General features: G+C 35.0%; 1 protein-coding gene across 2 annotated transcripts in view; it reads left to right on the top strand.

Annotated features, from left to right (window-relative positions):
• Positions 1 to 17,448, top strand: part of LOC106661815 (extracellular serine/threonine protein CG31145) — a 195,417-nt gene that overhangs the window by 107,263 nt on the left and 70,706 nt on the right. For both annotated transcript variants that reach the window (XM_024229782.1, XM_024229779.1), the window contains one exon: positions 5,574 to 5,640. In XM_024229782.1, the coding sequence (XP_024085550.1) occupies positions 5,597 to 5,640 (44 nt within the window). In that variant the 5' untranslated portion in view covers positions 5,574 to 5,596. The remainder of the gene's footprint in view (positions 1 to 5,573; positions 5,641 to 17,448) is intronic.

Raw genomic sequence — 17,448 nt, 5'->3', positions numbered from 1 at the left:
ATGGGTATGTCAGCTCTAACTAAAGCAAGACATAAATCGGTATCGAAACCGTTTCATACCGATGTGGCAGCTTGTGTCACAAAGGTTTGTAGAAACTTAAACTTCCTTGTGTTTTGCTGTCTTTAAGTGCTGTGTTACCAAAAAACAAGTACCTGTTGATACTGCTTGATCACAACAAACACATTATAAAACGTCTGCATAGCCATTAAAAGTCTCACTTGAAAACTCATACAATATAACTTTCATACTCAAACATACTTTCGAACAAGACATTTCGTCTTTGCGGCAACTTTCGGCATTTTAGGAGTAGTCAGTTCACAACACACAAATAATGTTTCACGATTGAAAACGCATGAGAGACTGGGTAAAACTGAGAGTATGATGGTAGGGAAAGAAGAGAACTGAGGTTGTAATATTTCTATGAATCCAATTAAACTATTCCAAGAGAACATTTATAGTGGTATAAACACTATTCCTTTCTCTATTTATTCCAAGAGAAGCAAAGGCCGAAGTTTGCAGAAAGCGGTGCAGCTGCAATGAACAAACACAAAACTCGTTCATTGTGTGAAAACGGAAGAATGGGAGCCCGTAGCTCTTTTTCGGAGAATTTTTCTTTTTGCCTGCTCTGAAACGTGAAAATTTGACGCGCCAAATACCGATATGCCGGGTATTTAAAAACATATGCAATTTTAACCCACTTATGCAAAAATATGCATTTATGGCAATATATGCACAAATATGCAAAATAAATATAACTTAAATTGATTCCAAATGCTTCAAAACATGTACAATTTGTTAAAATGCAAATGCATATATTTCAAAGCCCTGTACATAACATAAACTTGGCTAGAGTGGCGGAGGACATGATAATTAATACAGGTGAGAATCGATGGATACTAAATGTTCCACCATCGACCCTTTCAAACCACACATTTACGCTAATAAACACATTCGGTCTCACTATACACAAAGAAACACAAGAGACGAGATATCTGTAAATAAAAATTACTATATATACATGTTCGGCTACTTGTGTTACAAACTTTGCCAGTAGATTCTCCATTCAAAAGGGAACCAAAAAGTACTAATTAATTATGGTCCGAATCTCAACAGTTTCGAAGTTATTTCACTTTTTCAATTTTTTTAAACATTTCATGACCTTGCTTCAAATAAACGATGATACCTCAAAAACTAAAAGGTTTTGGGCTAATTCGTTGATAAAAATTGAAAACTACATTAAATTTCCAATGAGATGTGAACAATACTAAATTTGTAAACGTTGGTGAAAAAAGCGGTTTAGTAGCCAGAACATGGAGATTTTTTTTTCAATGTTGAAAAACTTACTATGGTGATTCGAAACTACTATTTCCAAAACTAGAAACCAGCAAATTTCAGAAAATGTACTCCATTTAATATCTTTTTTAGTGGTGTAATTGCGTTTTAATTATTTTTTTAAAGATGAAGAAATTGCGGGAGGAAAGGAAAAAATCTTGGCTGACGGATTGGTAAGGTGGAAAATTAAAGAAAAACATTTAAGGAAATTTTGAATGAATTTATTAAACTTTTTTAAATTTTGATTCGAAATGCTCTCCCCCAGGAAAGGAAAAAAACAGTGGTTGACGGATTGGTAAGGTGGAAAAATTAATATTAATAGAAATTAAAAAAACTTGAAAGAATGAACTAAAAACGTTTTGAATCGTAAAACTCTTTTACTCCGGGGAATAATAATACAATAATCCTTTAATAAAAGTTGCAGCCGTGTTGGTAAATAAGTAAACAATTGCACTTCTTCGTTTCAGAATCCAAATTAAAAAAGTTTAACAAATTCATTCAAAATTTCCTTAACATATTTTTTAATCTTTCCACTTTCCAATCCGTCAACCAAAGTTTTTATCTTTCCTTCATCATTTGCTTCATCTTTGAAAAAAGTAATTAAAAAAGCAATTACACCAATAAAAAGGATTTTAAATGGAGTAGGTTTTTTGAAATTTTATAGTCTTTAGGTTTGAAAATGTAGTTTAGAATCATCATAGTTTATTATTTTTCAAAGTTCTGACTACTTAAACGATTATTTCATCCACGTTTACAAATTTAGTATTAATCAAATCTTGTTGTAAGTTTAACGTAGTTTTCAATGTCCTTCATTGTCAAATCCTTTTAGTTTTGGAGTTATCATTGTTTATTTGAAAAAAGGTCGTGAAATCTTAAAAAATCAGAAAAAGTGAAATAACACCGAAACAGAGGAGATTCGGACCATAGTTAATTAGGACTTTTTGGTTCCATTTTGAACATAGAATCTACTGGAAAAGTTTGTAAAACGAGTTGCCGAACACCCTGTTTACCGTAAAAAATCTATTTTCTTCTTACAATCGGAACGGAGTATCCTAGTGCTCGCCTTGCTCAACCTCAACGTTCTCATACTGGCATTCCCACACGATCTTTATATTGAGCTAAACAAATGCCACCGTTCAATTATGTGGGACACATCGTGCAAAGCACATACGTGGGATTCGGCCCAACCGAGTGAGAAAAACTTGAAATCAATATTCAAATTTTTGTACTAAATGGCGACATGGCATGATTTTATTGCCGGAGGTTTGCAACAAAACAAGTTCAGCATCAATAACCGCTCAACTATTTTAAAGTTAAAACGTATACTTTGTCGAGAATTAAAGCCCAATAATTTATTTTGTTATAAATTTACATCAAACGCTATTCTTCCAGTTGATAATGTAAACCGTAGGTTTTTCCAAAACGCGTAGAATAAAAGATTTTACAAATTGTAAATATTTTCGTATATTTAGGTTTTTATTGTATATTATGATTTTTAAAATATATTTTCTTACCATTTATAAAACTTTCTCTGATTTCCTTTTCTGATTCAATTATTGGTTGTTAAGGCCGTCGAAAACTAGAGCGTGGAGTTAGAGGGCTTGTCGCTAATATTGGAATATTTCCCAAGGAACACCTCTCATGTTACATTTGGTTTATTCAATGGAGGAGAGAGGTTTAGCTGAGGAATATTGAAGTGTAGTGTTTCACGGCTCAGGTCGAGATCTTCCATTTCGCTTTTTCCAGAATATAAAGAGCGTGGATTGTTTTGGTCGGTATGAAATGGGCCTGCTTTCTCTCGCCCCTACACGTGTTGCTTTTTTGTCAAACTATGCTGATTATATTTTACAATAGTAGTTTTTCTAATTTGAAATTTTTCTTCTGTTTCAGGTATGTTCACAAAGAAGCTGTGAGTTAAAATTAGAATATTTTAAATTTAATTTTTTACTACCACTGTACAAATGTATACATTAGGTAATGGGATACAATATTTATCATTTGCATATGACCTGAGGTTGTTGCTCTCCCAGCTTGTCCCGGGACTACCTCCGCTTCAATCGACTTACTGGGTTGTAGGGATGCGTAATGTCGGACGAGGATCGGACTAATGTATGAGGGTAGTTCTTCATGGAATGTGGAAAATTTGGTGTGTATTAATTTATTTACAAAAGGTAGTTTGAAGTCGTTGTGGAGGGTGGTATTGGAGACATAGTAGGGAACGTTGACTATGTCCTTTTTAAAAAAAAGATAGTTCCTACTAGCAGTAAGTTGTTTTCCAACGATCCAGATTTCGAGCCCTTAGCTCATCATCAGGTTGAAGGATTTCTACAACCACGTATCTCGACTTGAATTGCAAAAATGAACCCGCCGATATCCCCGCCAACGCGACGTTCAAATGAGAAGCTGGTTTTATAATGGCGCTCAATTTGAACGTGCGAAAAGCGGGAATTATAACACAAGTAAATATTATAATGGTAAATACTGTAAGAAATTAATTATAAATTAGTGATTAAAGATAAAAGATAAAAAATTCCAATAATACCTTAATATTATTAAATTATTATAAAAATAATAACAATTAAAATAATTAAGTTAATTATTTGGACGTTTAATATTATTTATGTACAAATTTAAAATGGAGGTAGATCAAAATCTATTATATTATTAATGCATTTATCTCCATGTTCAATTTTACATTTTTTTATTTTAAATTTTTCAAACCAATCTATTCTCTCCCTTTGTTGAAACTATGTAACACTGTTGGATTTAAATTTGAATTGAAATTATGTTTTATTTCTTTTAGATGGTCCTTAAATTCCGAAAATTTGTTCTATTTAGGCAAATGTTATTTTACTCTCGTTTTTATTTCTCTACCGCTTTGTCCTATATATTTAATATCACACTCATTACAATTAAGTTGGTAAACCCCGCTTTTTGCCTAGTTGTCTATTTTGTCTTTAGGTTTTGAGAGGATGTTTTTAAGTGAACCCGTACTTCTAAAAGCTATTCTAAAACCTTCTTGTTTAAAAATTTTAATTTTTTCCGATAATTCACCAATGTATGGCAAACAACGGAAACCTAATGATTCATTTATGGTGGGGTGGCTGAATCCTATTGTTGATTCTTTTAAACTTAAAATTTTTATTCTTTTAACTAGCAACCAATTCTAGATACCCATTGTTTTACTAAGGTTTTAATAGTTTCTAATTATTTTTTTTAGTTAGCAGGTGTTAATGGAAGTTTTAACATACGGTCTATGAGCCAAATGAAACCAACAGCCTTTTGGGACCATGGGTTTACTATGTTTCTTAGGACTTAGGATTGGAAGACTGAATTCGTTGGATGTTAGTAGGTTTAGCGATGCCCTATAGTCTGTATGTCCAAATCAGTTTCAGTAATATTTTGTAAAGTATCATTTTGTTTCTTCTTGACATGTTAATGTCCGTTCAAGTAGTGTTTAGAGAAGTCTGAAGCGTCTGTTCAATTTTTAATTAATTATTCTTTTTATGTAAGGTCTTGGTTAAGATAAAAAAGTCAGTGTCTCGAGCGGGATTCGAACCCTCGACCTTCGGCTCAATAAGCCGTTGCTCTAATCACTTGATGAGATATCATGAGTTCGTCACCTTCTCAAACTACAACCGTTGGAATTTTCTCTCTTTTTGCCATTAAATCATGAGCTTCACAAAAATTCGCCGTATTTCAAATCATTAAAAAAACCCGATTTAATATTAAAAATATATTGTGTTGCAGACAATGACAAATCAATTTATTCCTAAAAACATTAGGTTATTTATACAATTAATTAATTATTTTGAAAGTAATTAATCTATAATTGACCTTTCACCGTTAAACATACAATGTTGCGGTTCTCTCATGCTGCCTCCAAGAGGTGTTACAAGTGGAAGGTATTACATACTACCATTGTTCCAAGACGAATCTGATTAATCAACTAAATCTTTAGGGTAAACAGCAAAGTGCCAATTTCTGTTTTTCTTTTAAAGTCATCAATCATCAATGAGAATTCTTTTCCTCCTCTTCACACCTCCAATTTCGTGTTTAAAGAGCAAATACATTAAGATAACGAAAACACCCTAGACACCAGCACCTTCTCTCTTTCATTAAATGAATCCTCACGATCGCGGTTTCCACGAAAACACTTGGAGCGCTGTTTTGATTTTGAATGGCTCGTTGCTGTGGCGATTCATCACTTGGATCTATTACAAATCTGTCTTATTATTTAGATTCGGATGGAGGGAGTGGTGGCATGCATTTCCGGAAAGATTGGAGGCAGACCGTTGAGATGAAGACGTAAGTCCTCGTGCCGAATGCATGAGAAATGCGTGCCTCTAACTTGAAATGTCAATACAGTCAGTTTTAATTAACAAGTGTTCTTTTTTTCTTTTTTTTTGAGTGTGTAGCATTTTAGTGAGTGTGTAGCATTTTTCGTTTCAGAAGATAACATTCCCGGCCGGTTTGGGCTAATCCACAATTTTTCACAGAATTTCAAAGTCCTCTGTTTCAAACCAAATCGGATAACAAGAACTGCGGATAATAGGAAACACATCGAATTTCAGGCTTCGAAACATTTTCGTCTATCTGCACATCAAGCAGAACTTCCTGTTCCTATCGTCAATGTATGAACTTAAGTACATATATTTCAAGTATTTTAGGTACGGTAACATGCATAAAGTTTAAAAGTTTATTCGACGCAAGAAAACAATATGTACATACATCGACTGGTATGTTTGATGTATAACCTACCCTCAACACCGAATCACAACACTATCTCGAACTTTTGTAACCGAAATCTGAGATGTTGTTGAATCACAATTCGGAAAAAATGTCACATTTTTATTGTAAAGTTTAGCAAGTTATATGCACGATTTATGTTGGATATGGCAACCGCGGATGAGTGAAAGCGCGGATAACGAGAGTCTACCGTATTGTAAAATTATTAATTGCTAGTTATGTTCATTGTGTGTTAATTTTATTCACTGATGTTGATCTTGAATGGAACTGTAAATTGAAGAAATTTGTTTTTCCCCATAAACAAATTTGGGAGCAGATGGCACTACGTGTTCTTCGATTATGTCTTATCAACCAATTTGGTCAGAGGACTCGCCACCCCAGGACAACAATGACCTACCATGGTATGCCACCAGAAGAACCAAACACCATGGGACGTACTTTTCTCTTGAGAGTCTCCATATGAAAATACATACTCTCATCAGAAACTTTCAGGCCAATTCTCCCACAACTGTCGAGAGAATTCGTCCCCAATCTTCCAATGTCCAACTCACACGTTCCTGTGTGAATTGAAGCCTGGCTTTTTTCTGACCTGTGGTAAGAAGAAGTCCAGGATCCGAGTGTCGGGCCTTGAGATTATTTTCATTGAGCCTTCAGCCCTGGGGGAAATCGAAACATTTCGGACTTGTCATAAGATTTCTTATCTCATTTCCCGCGATGCTGTGGTTTTTTAAAGTTATGACGGATGAATCTATTGTCTCTCTCTCATCTGTAGACCTAGGTTTACCCTGAACTGGCTTTCTAGTGTAAAGCCCCGTTTCTCTGTAGCGCCGAAGAACCCTTCTGATCGTAGAGTGGTTTACATTCGGACTTTTGGCGACTCTGGCCGATGGTAAGGAGAGTCTACGTGCCAGGTGCCTGGCCCAGAGGTATTTTCATTGAGCCTTCTTCTTAGTCTTGAAGGAAAGCAAAACATTTCAGACTAGTCTTATCAAATTTAAGAATAAGAATAATATCAAATGTATTCAGGGCTTGGAGGCGGACTGTGAACATATACGTCAGTTTATGCAAATATCATAATATATACAAAATATAAGAATAAAATAAATTACAATTAATTAAGGTTTTTAGTTGAGATGAAAAAAGTTAATGGCACGAGAGAGATTCGAACCCACGACCTTCGGCTAGATACGCCGCTGCTCTACCACCTGAGCTATCGTGACCTCCATCCACTCGGACATCAACTCCCCATCTCAACCCCACCTTATGAGTTTTCCCTCCTTTTGCCATTTTTCAAATGTCGTGTAATCGGTTTGGATTCTCGACGACAATTGAAATGGCGACGGAGAGCTTTAGTGAAGTGTACTTTATTTTAATTCATTAAATTCACTAATTTCGTGGTCCGCTTGACCAATTAATAATTTACAATTAATTAAGGTTTTTAGTTGAGATGAAAAAAAGTTAATGGCACGAGAGGGATTCGAACCCACGAACTTCGGCTAGATACGCCGCTGCTCTACCACCTGAGCTATCGTGAGCTATTGTCGTCGAGAATCCAAACCGATTACACGACATTTGAAAAATGGCAAAAGGAGGGAAAACTCATAAGGTGGGGTTGAGATGGGGAGTTGATGTCCGAGTGGATCGAGGTCACGACAACTCAGGTGGTAGAGCAGCGGCGTATCTAGCCGAAGGACGTGGGTTAAATTATTAATTGGTCAAGCGGACCACGAAATTAGTGAATTTAATAAAATAAATGTCCAGTAATCATAGTTTCAGCCTTTTATTCACCTATTTAATATTAACATCTATAACTATTTCACAGAAGTACAGTACTATTTCACAGTATTAACGTAGTGGTTAAAAAAGTTTTAACAAAACAACAACAGTCTGAGTCCGGGTTCAAGCTTTTCACAGCTAGGTCAATACAGCACCCAACCATGCAGTTCCAAACCCATTCGTACTCACGTTCATTCTTAAGCGGGGAACACGCTTATCCGATGCAACGCTATGCGACGCTGCCCGATGCTACCCGACCCAAGTCTAAAGTCCAATTTTTCATAAGATTGTATTACCCCCTTGCACATCTGCCCGATGCTATGCAACGCTACCCTACTCTACGCTCTGCCATCCCCACTGTCCAGATTTTCGTCGGGTAGCATGGAGTACAGTCGAAGACAAAAGAACCGGGCACACATACTTTTATTCAAACTACATTTAATATTGCCGTTATATTAAGTACAACATATTTATTTTCATATAAACCAAATTAACCGAGATCAAAAATTCGTTAGTCTTTATTCAAAAAAATTTTAATGGTTTGGTAGAAAATTGATCAAAACACCGGAATACAATATTTTGATATAATGAATTGAACTAACAATTTATTACACGGTTTTGCTCATAAAATTTAACTACAATTTTTTATTACATTGTCTTGTTCATAAAATTTAACTAACAATTTATTACACGGTTTTGCTCATAAAATTTAACTAACAATTTATTTTTCATAGTTTTGCTCATAAAATTACACCGTTTCCGTCGAGTAGCATCAGAACAGGACACTCATATTTTTTGTAATTTATTTCAAACTACATGTAATACTGTCCTTATATGAATTACAACATTCTTATTTTAATATAAACCATATTAAACGAGATCAAAAATTCATGAGTTTTTATTAAAAAATATTTAATTATGATGATTAGGAAGAAAATTTATCAACACACCGGAATAAAATACGCCGCTGCTATCGTGACTTCGATCCACTCGGACATCAACTCTCCATCGATGGTCACACTGACTTTCATAACTAAGTAACTTGGTCAATTGACCATTAAAACGTAAAATGGATTTATTTAAAACAATTCACTTTAACAAACAATTTATTACATGGTTGTGCTTATAAAATTTAACTAATAATTTATTACAAGGTTTTGCTCAAAATAGTGTATTAAGAACAAAAGAGCCGTTATGAATGTGGTACTGATTACTGTGGTACTCGCTGTATACAACGTTGGCGAACTCGCACACCCTACGAAAACGTGACAAGGCGTCGGGTAGCGTCGCGTAGGTTGCATCGGGTAAGTGTGTTCCCCGTTTTAAACACATTCATTTCTATTTGTATACCATTCATTCAATAAGGTTGATGGAGTACTCGATATCCGACATAGGACAAACATGGCTAGGATGTAATATTTATGTACAAGTATTTAAATATGCAGTATCCCTGTAAACGCTACTGTAAACGCTGTAAACGCTACGGACCAATCAGTACTGTGTTTTTTACGCGCACAATTAATTATACATTTGTGATGATGCGTATTTTGGTTCGTGCAATTTTAATTAAATTGGCCCATGACGCCTTTTATTTTCAGTTTGATGCAATTATTCTAGTTTAAAACACGAGCGATATTTGCGGTGATTTTATTAATTGAGGATTTTCTTATAATGCTGAAACAATTTAACTTTCATGAGAAAGTCTGGCGAAATGAATCTGTGCACTTAGATCCATAATATCGGTGCGTTAATTGGCATTAATTGAATTTCAATCCGACCCGGAGACAATTGCGGTCCGCCCTTTTCCGCGATAATTCAACATAAGAGGTGAACAAAGGCCATAACTGCTAATTGAAAGTTAAGTCGAAATGGATTCGAGAAAGCCGGGTTGTTGTAATGTGGACGGTATCAACTGGCAGAATTACAGCAATAAACTCGGCTACGTGCTCTGCAGCCGGGAGAGCAACGTAACCTTATATTAAATTCATCGCTGGGTTAAACTTGTACACGCTCAGTTTTTCAGTTATCCGATACCTCGACAATTAGATTAAACGTTTTAAAAAAATCTATCATTTCCATTGGCTACGCGAGTGTCGAAATCTTAAAGCCGTTAAACTTTTTAGTTGGGTTGTGAAATTAAATGGTAATTAGGAATCACGCCATGAACAACTTAACACTTCTTTTCATAAAAATTTAACCCAGCATCGAGTCATTTCATGGTCTTGGACAATACTAATATATTCCCGTTTGCCGTATAAACTAATTATTAAATTATCTGACGATGGAGTAAATCAGGAATGTAAAATATCTGTAATTTTATTTTTGGAAAAACTTTTGGGATAAAACCCTTCCAACATTTCGGAGAGAGGAATTCGGATTTTCGCAAACATTCTGTAAAATATTCAGCCTCTCGTCGAGATTACACTGTCGGTTTCTTTTTGCCTTCACTTTGACATTTTTTGACCAATTAAAAATGTGAATGTACCATTGTTTTCAGCGTAGAAACTCCTTTAAAATGATGTTTCACGATGTGTACGGTCGCATTTGAAATTTTGAAGTTGTACTGGGCCTGAAGTAACCTGTATAATTTTCCTAAAAAAAGGTAAAAATTTGAAACTTGACAGAAAAATATTAAACGCGTTTTTTTTTTCATAGTGTCATTGATTTAAGAGAAATTCAACCGAGCCATTTAAAAAGGACACCATGTATAGACTGCTCATAATTATTGTATAATTAATATCAGGGGGCACAGTTCACTTGAGGAAAAACATATTTGTACTCCAATTAATTATTCTTTTTATCTAAGGTTTTTGGTTAAGAAGAAAAACGAGTGTTACGAGCGTGATTCGAACCCACGATCTTCGGCGCATTACGCCGCTGCTCTAAGCTATCGTGACTTCGATCCCCTCGGACACCAATTCTTCATCTCAAACTATAACCGTTCGAATTGTCTTTTTGTGATATTTTCAAATGTCGTGTAATCAGGATTAGATTCTCATCATATGCATATTTACAGTGTGGGCCCGGCCTCATCAGGACGGAGGTACACACGTAGCCACAGAGAGCCGGTCTGTGATTTTAGTTACATCTACTTTGTGGATTGTCCGTCCACCCTTCGCCCCAAACTTCCCTGATTTGCCATTTTGATAAAGTTTGTAAACAGCTTCCACATTACATCAAACCTATGATTCATAACATGACCAAATATCACGTCGAGGCCAGAGACCTCACTTCCATATTTTTATGGTCTGGTAGTGTGTAGTATGATATGAACTAGTTTGGAAACTGCTAAGGAATGCTAAGGAACCGTTATTCACCGTTTAAAATCAGCAAAATAATTGACAAATGATTCTACGTTCCTTGTAATTTTGTAATTATTCTGACACCTTGACGCAATTGAAAAGCTTAACATGAGGTAAAGTTTTGGTAATTCGAATCATGTCAATCCTCAGTGAATAAAAATTAATTTAACCGCTACAACAAATTTTGGTGGAAGGAAACCGAAGGAAAAAGTGACGAAGTTCAGTACAAAACTGTCGTTTCATGTATTACATCCACGTTTTCATAGTTTAACTATTCATTAAATAGGCAATCGATAATTTTAGATTAGTCTAAAAAATATTTACTTTATTTAATTGTGTTAAAAACTGTCTTTACAAACCCATAGAACATTTGGTAGACAACCCTTAGTGCATTTGATTGTGTGGTCGGGCGCGTTGCATTTCCTTTGATTAAGCGAAATTTTTAAAAGGGAATTTCTGAAGGGAAAATCGTCCCTTTCCACCATCATTTTTCCCCGGTGCGTTAGGTTTTATTTTCCCCCTTAGCTTCCTGACTTCGTTCTTCGGCTCCCGTGATTAATTTCCCAAATTTTCCTTTTCGCGGTGCGGGGGGCTAATCGCTCCGACGCCCCCAGCTGAGGGCGCCAGATATTGCGCAGGTGGGTAAAAACGGGTCGGAGAAATTATTTTTGCGAGAAACTCGAGACGACTCCTAAGCCCCGGCTTTTTGCTTAATTAAATAAACGCCGCCCCAGGGCAGGGGATCAGCGGAGCTGGTGCCGTCAAGTTGTTAACAAAGCTGAAGCCCTAAGTCTAATCAAACAAAACTGAATATAACCCGGTGAAAATATAGCGAAGAACAGCTCGAGACGAGTGCTGTCGTCAGAAAAAAGTCCGAATAAACGAGGATAAAGATATTTTGAAATGAAACATAATTCAGTAACGCAGAAAAGTGTGCCGTCTATTTTCGGCCAAATATATCCCTGAAAACAACAACCAACAAATCCTGGATATCTCTCGAACTGAAACTTTAGCAAACCTTATTTCATTTCCCATTTCAAACAGTGGCCCATTTGTAACCTAGTTTAATCAGTTTTTAAAAAACTATTTTTTGGCAGACGAAACTATTCGTTCTATACGAAAACTACGCTTTATGGCAAACCGGATTGTTATATGGTAAAAAATATGCATCAATTTTGCTCATTTATTATTAAACAAATCCTAAATAAATCTCATATTTATGTATTTAAACTTTGTTAAAAGTTGCGTCTTTATGGTAACTTAATAAGTTTAGAGGTAAAGAATGTAGAAGGGGTGTCGGTGGCCTCAACGGTTTAAGGTCGATTCATATCTACCAGCACAAGAGCGTGTCCAGCACGTAGCGTGGCAGACACGGCACAGACACTAGTATTCATACTATACGGTAATCACAGCAACAGACACCTACAGGCCAACAAACTATTCTTCAGAAAACCAATGGACAGGATTCTTTCCACGTCCGTGTATTACAAATTACGTGCATTTCATCACATATAATATATAATATTCTTATAATATTATTATTATTATTATTTATATTCTTATATAATATTATTATCATATTTTGTCAAATAAAATTTTTAAAAAAATCTTGAATACGTGCTGATTGGCGGTTCGGATTTTAGCCCGAATTCGGATTAGCGCAAGTTCGGTTTACCAAGACTGGACATAATAATTAAAGTTATAATGCAATTTATTATAGGTAGGCACCTAAGCTATTGGAATTGCACAAATCTTGTCTGTTATCTATTCATACTCACCGTATTGAGCCGCACAGACAAGAAAAGACCACCGTAGATACGTGACAGCACAAGCAAAACATTCTCGGCGACAATGCTGCCCGGTGCTGGTACGTGTCTCCACTGACACGCTCCGCAAACGTTCGCTAAGTATGAACGTTCCTATATTTTTTGTATGTAATGATGTTTTTTGTGTCTGCCACGCTACGTGCTGAACACGCTCTGTGCTGGTAGATATGAATCGACCTTTAGTCGTTGATACGGCGCTCATCTCTGTAAGGTCCCGGGTTCGAATCCAGCGGCGGAAAGGCCTACAAATGGGCTTTGTTTCCAAAACACCGGCACTCTGAGGGTTTATATGACCTCTGCTGTTGCGAACCTTCTTTAAAATAAATAAATAAATAAAATAAAAAAGAAAAAGAAAATAATGTAGGCTACGTAGATAGACTACGGTAGGATGTAAATTTAACATCAGGAATCTGGTTTGACATAAAATTTCAATGGGTCTAAACCATGTACGTTTACTTTACAATGGGACAAATCTCACACGATGAAAACTATACAGAACGAAAGTAATTCGTATTAAATCCATTAGAATCGAATCCTGATTACACGACATTTGAAAAATGGCAAAAAGGAGGGGAAATTCAAAAGGTGGGGTTGAGATGGGAAGTTGGTGTCCGAGTGGATCGAAGTCACGATACCTCAAGTGGTTAGAGCAGCGTAACCCAAGGTCGTGGGTTCGAATCCCGCTCGTGACAATTACTTTTTTATCTCAACCAATACCTTACTTAAAGTGTAATTCGTATTGTTTTTAAATGTGACTAATATTGAATGTTGAAACAAGAGCAATGAGCAATTTAATTATTTTTATGTGTCTAGCCAGTTCATGCATGTCGTTTTCCCTCACCAAACAAAGAAACAGATCAACTAAGCATAGAAATAAAAAAATTTGCACTCTTTGGATAGCCCTGCTCTCGTTCATTGTGCTAATCACAATCATACTTAGCTTTTGGAGGGTACCTAGTTCGGTAACAAGTCTGGTCACGGATATTGTTCTCTGAACTGTGCCTTAGGAGCTACGTGCTTCATACTCGGCGCGGCAATTTCTATTAGCATTGCCCAGGCATTGTCGTTTTTTTATTATTTTGCACATCTCGTTTTTTCTTTTTCTTTTCTAATTCTACTAACAGTTTGACGACTAATCTTCATGTTCGTGTATGACATATCAGTTCATTATAAACTTCATAAATCTAGACAATTCAATGATGGTCTTTATTCGATCCTAAAATCGCTAGTGAGCAGTACAAAGAGATGTCAATTTTGAAATGTTGCAAATCAAAATCTGTCAACTGTTATTAACCACAATTAGAGCGTGTAAATACTAGATGCTCGAATGGATCCTACTCACCCAATACAAATGTAAAAAAAGGAGTATTTTGTTGATTTATCACTTTAAACCATACAAATTAAAATATTCGTTATGTAATTTAAATAGTTATTTAGAGATTAAAAAATATTATTTTTATTATTTTTTGAAGTCATGAGGAGAGGTGAAGAATGAGGTAGTTTAGAAAAACACTTTTTTTTTTTTTGCCGACGAACCAACATGACACACCACAAGAATAGCACTACACGTTTTGCCCTGGTTTTGTTTGAAAGTGTTGTGTGTGGTGTCACACAAAACTAATACGACACCACAAGAGTAGCATCACATTTTAAGCACTGAAGATGAACCGAATAAAGGTCGAAACGTCGGCAAAAAAATGAACAAGGTGTTTTCTAATTTTCTAAACTATCTCATTCTTCACCACTCCTCATTGTTGGATAACATAACAACAAAAATGGTCTACGAATGTAACGTAGATTATTCTAATTTGTTATGTTTTAAAAACGGAAATCAATAAAATACTGGTTTTTTGCATATTTTAACAAACATGCTCTAAGTAGGTCAGGAAATGGTCAAAACTAGGATTTGGCCTCATTGTCATGATTTTAGCGTTATAAAACTCTTTGAATCCTACTTTCGCGTAAATCGGTGTAAATTAATTTTTGCCTCAATTTCGACGAAGTACGGCGTGAGAGACTATTATACAAATTAAAATAATTTTTACCCCAGGCCTATGATCTGAGTATACAATTCATACATTAAGGAGAGATTATTCGCAGTAAACCAGGGAACGAAAACTTGTGAAATTTTATTTACTGCTGACGCCCACAAACGGGAATACACGTACCGCCACATACTCAGATGACAACGCAATATTATCAAGTCATCCCTTGTCCACACAAGCTTCACTTGTGTTACAAAACCACATATCAACAATTGAAAAATGGAGCAATCTTTGGAAAATAAAGTTTAACCCTTCCGAGTCACAACATATCACCGTTACACTCCGTCGGCAGACTTGTCCGAGCATATATACAATGAACGTGGTCCTCAATTCGACAAAGTTAACTATTTAGGACATACATTTGTTTAAAGACTAACTTTGAATCCACACAAATGATTTTAAAAAATAGGCACTCAACAAACGATTTAAAATGCTTTATTATCTGCTCAACCGACAGTCAAAATTATCATTGAAATCAAAACTTTCGACATACACATACCTACTCAGCCAATTTGGATGAGTGCCAAGCTTATGGATCGGCCAAATATTCCAATATTCAATCACTACAAAGTTTTCAATCCAAAATTTTTAGGCTAATTGTTTCTCCTCTTTTCTATACACTAATAATAGCAACTTTACAGAGATCTTCACATGCCAACAGTTTTTTCACCTGTGAAACCATACTACAGATGTTTTCATAGTAAATTACAAAATCACACTAACACATAAATACTCCATTCCCCACAATTTCCATGAAAACATATGAAAGGAATATACCTCTTAAATGATCAATATCATTTTATTAATCCAAAGCGGCTGCTAGTGGGTGTCTTTCTCTATAACGCCCATAGTGCCAAACCATAAATTGAAATCCAATCTGCTGGTTGTATATAATAAATGTACAGTTGTAGATAAAAATAAATTAAGTAAAAATAGTTCTACGACCTCTCCCTGAGATATTCCTAGTGTAAAGTGTAACATAATTTTTCTCAAAAGTCGTAGACCGATTTTTATGGTTGATAATTCGTTTTAAACTTTAAATTCAATGCATTTTATAACTGTATCAAGCATTAAAATCGGACTATTATTTCTATTTTAAAAAACGAGGTTAATTGTGTATTTGTAATTTTTTGAATTTCTTATAGAAATGTTTTATATACTGTAATGGTAGAATGACTATTAATAAATTTAAATTGAAACAAAAATTTATATTTAGGAGTCTCTAGAGGTGATAAAACAAAATTTCATATTAGTTTCAAGAAAACCAAATTGTATGACCAACTTACTTGGAAAAATATTTCGTTTTTAGATTTTTTTTATTTTTCAATTAATTAAGGTTTTTAGTTGAGATAAAAAGTCAGTGTCACGAGCGGGATTCGAACCCAGAATCTTCGGCTAGATATGCCGCTGCTCTACCGTTTGAGCTATCGTGACTTCGATCCTCTCGGACATAACTTCCCATCTCAACCCCACCTTTTGAATTTTTCCTCCTTTTTTGCCATTTTTCAAATGTCGTGTAATCTATTTGATTCTCGGCGACAAATAAAATGGCCACGGAGAGCTTTAGTGAAGATATACTTCATTTAACTTATTAAATTCACTAGTTTTCATGGTCCACTTGACCAATTAATATCTTACAATTAATTAAGGTTTATAGTTGAAATAAAAAAGTCAGTGTCACGAGCGGGATTCGAACTCACGATCTTCGGCTAGATACGCCGCTGTTCTACCTCTCACTTGAGCTATCGTGACCTTCGAACCCCGAATCACCAAAAAAAGTTTGATCGAAATCCATCACCCGCCAACCTGGTCGTCCACTTGTAAATTACCTCTGCTCACCAAAGACATTGAGATTGAAAGGGATATTTTTACGCATCCAGCATGTTTCGTACTACCTAATGTACTACTATAAAATAAGCTAATTTCAACCCTTTGAACACATGAGATGATGAAGTGCTACCATGAAACCAAACTGTTTTGAAAGCGGATATTATACTCATACTTAGTTTGCAATACTAATAAAACTGGACTATTTTTTTTTTTTCTAAAACGTTACGACTTTGATTGTATTTTATTCGTAAACTTTTCTAATAGAATTACAATTTAAAAAATAAAAATAATTATTCTTACGTAGTTTTACTGCTTTTTATGAATTTAGCCAACAGCTTTAAAAATATAATTGTAATGAAATACATTAAACAATTAATACAAAAGTTGGTGTATATACCCTAGAGAATCTGTAGATTTCATTACATTCATTTTTCTTTCATGAATGTAACAAATTACAAAATGAACAAAATTGTTAGATTGGTAAGAGAGGATTTAAGTATTTATATATGCGTACATGGAGTTAAAACATAAGAAAATTAAAAAATATATTACTGCATAAATAAAAACAATAAATAAATTATAGAGTGA

This window comes from Cimex lectularius, unplaced genomic scaffold (genome assembly GCF_000648675.2).
Source record: "Cimex lectularius strain Harlan isolate CLEC.00 unplaced genomic scaffold, Clec_2.1 scaffold57, whole genome shotgun sequence".
Lineage (NCBI taxonomy): Eukaryota > Metazoa > Arthropoda > Insecta > Hemiptera > Cimicidae > Cimex > Cimex lectularius.
The sequence above is the reverse complement of the archived record's forward strand: the minus strand, read 5'-3'. Positions and strand labels throughout refer to the sequence as shown.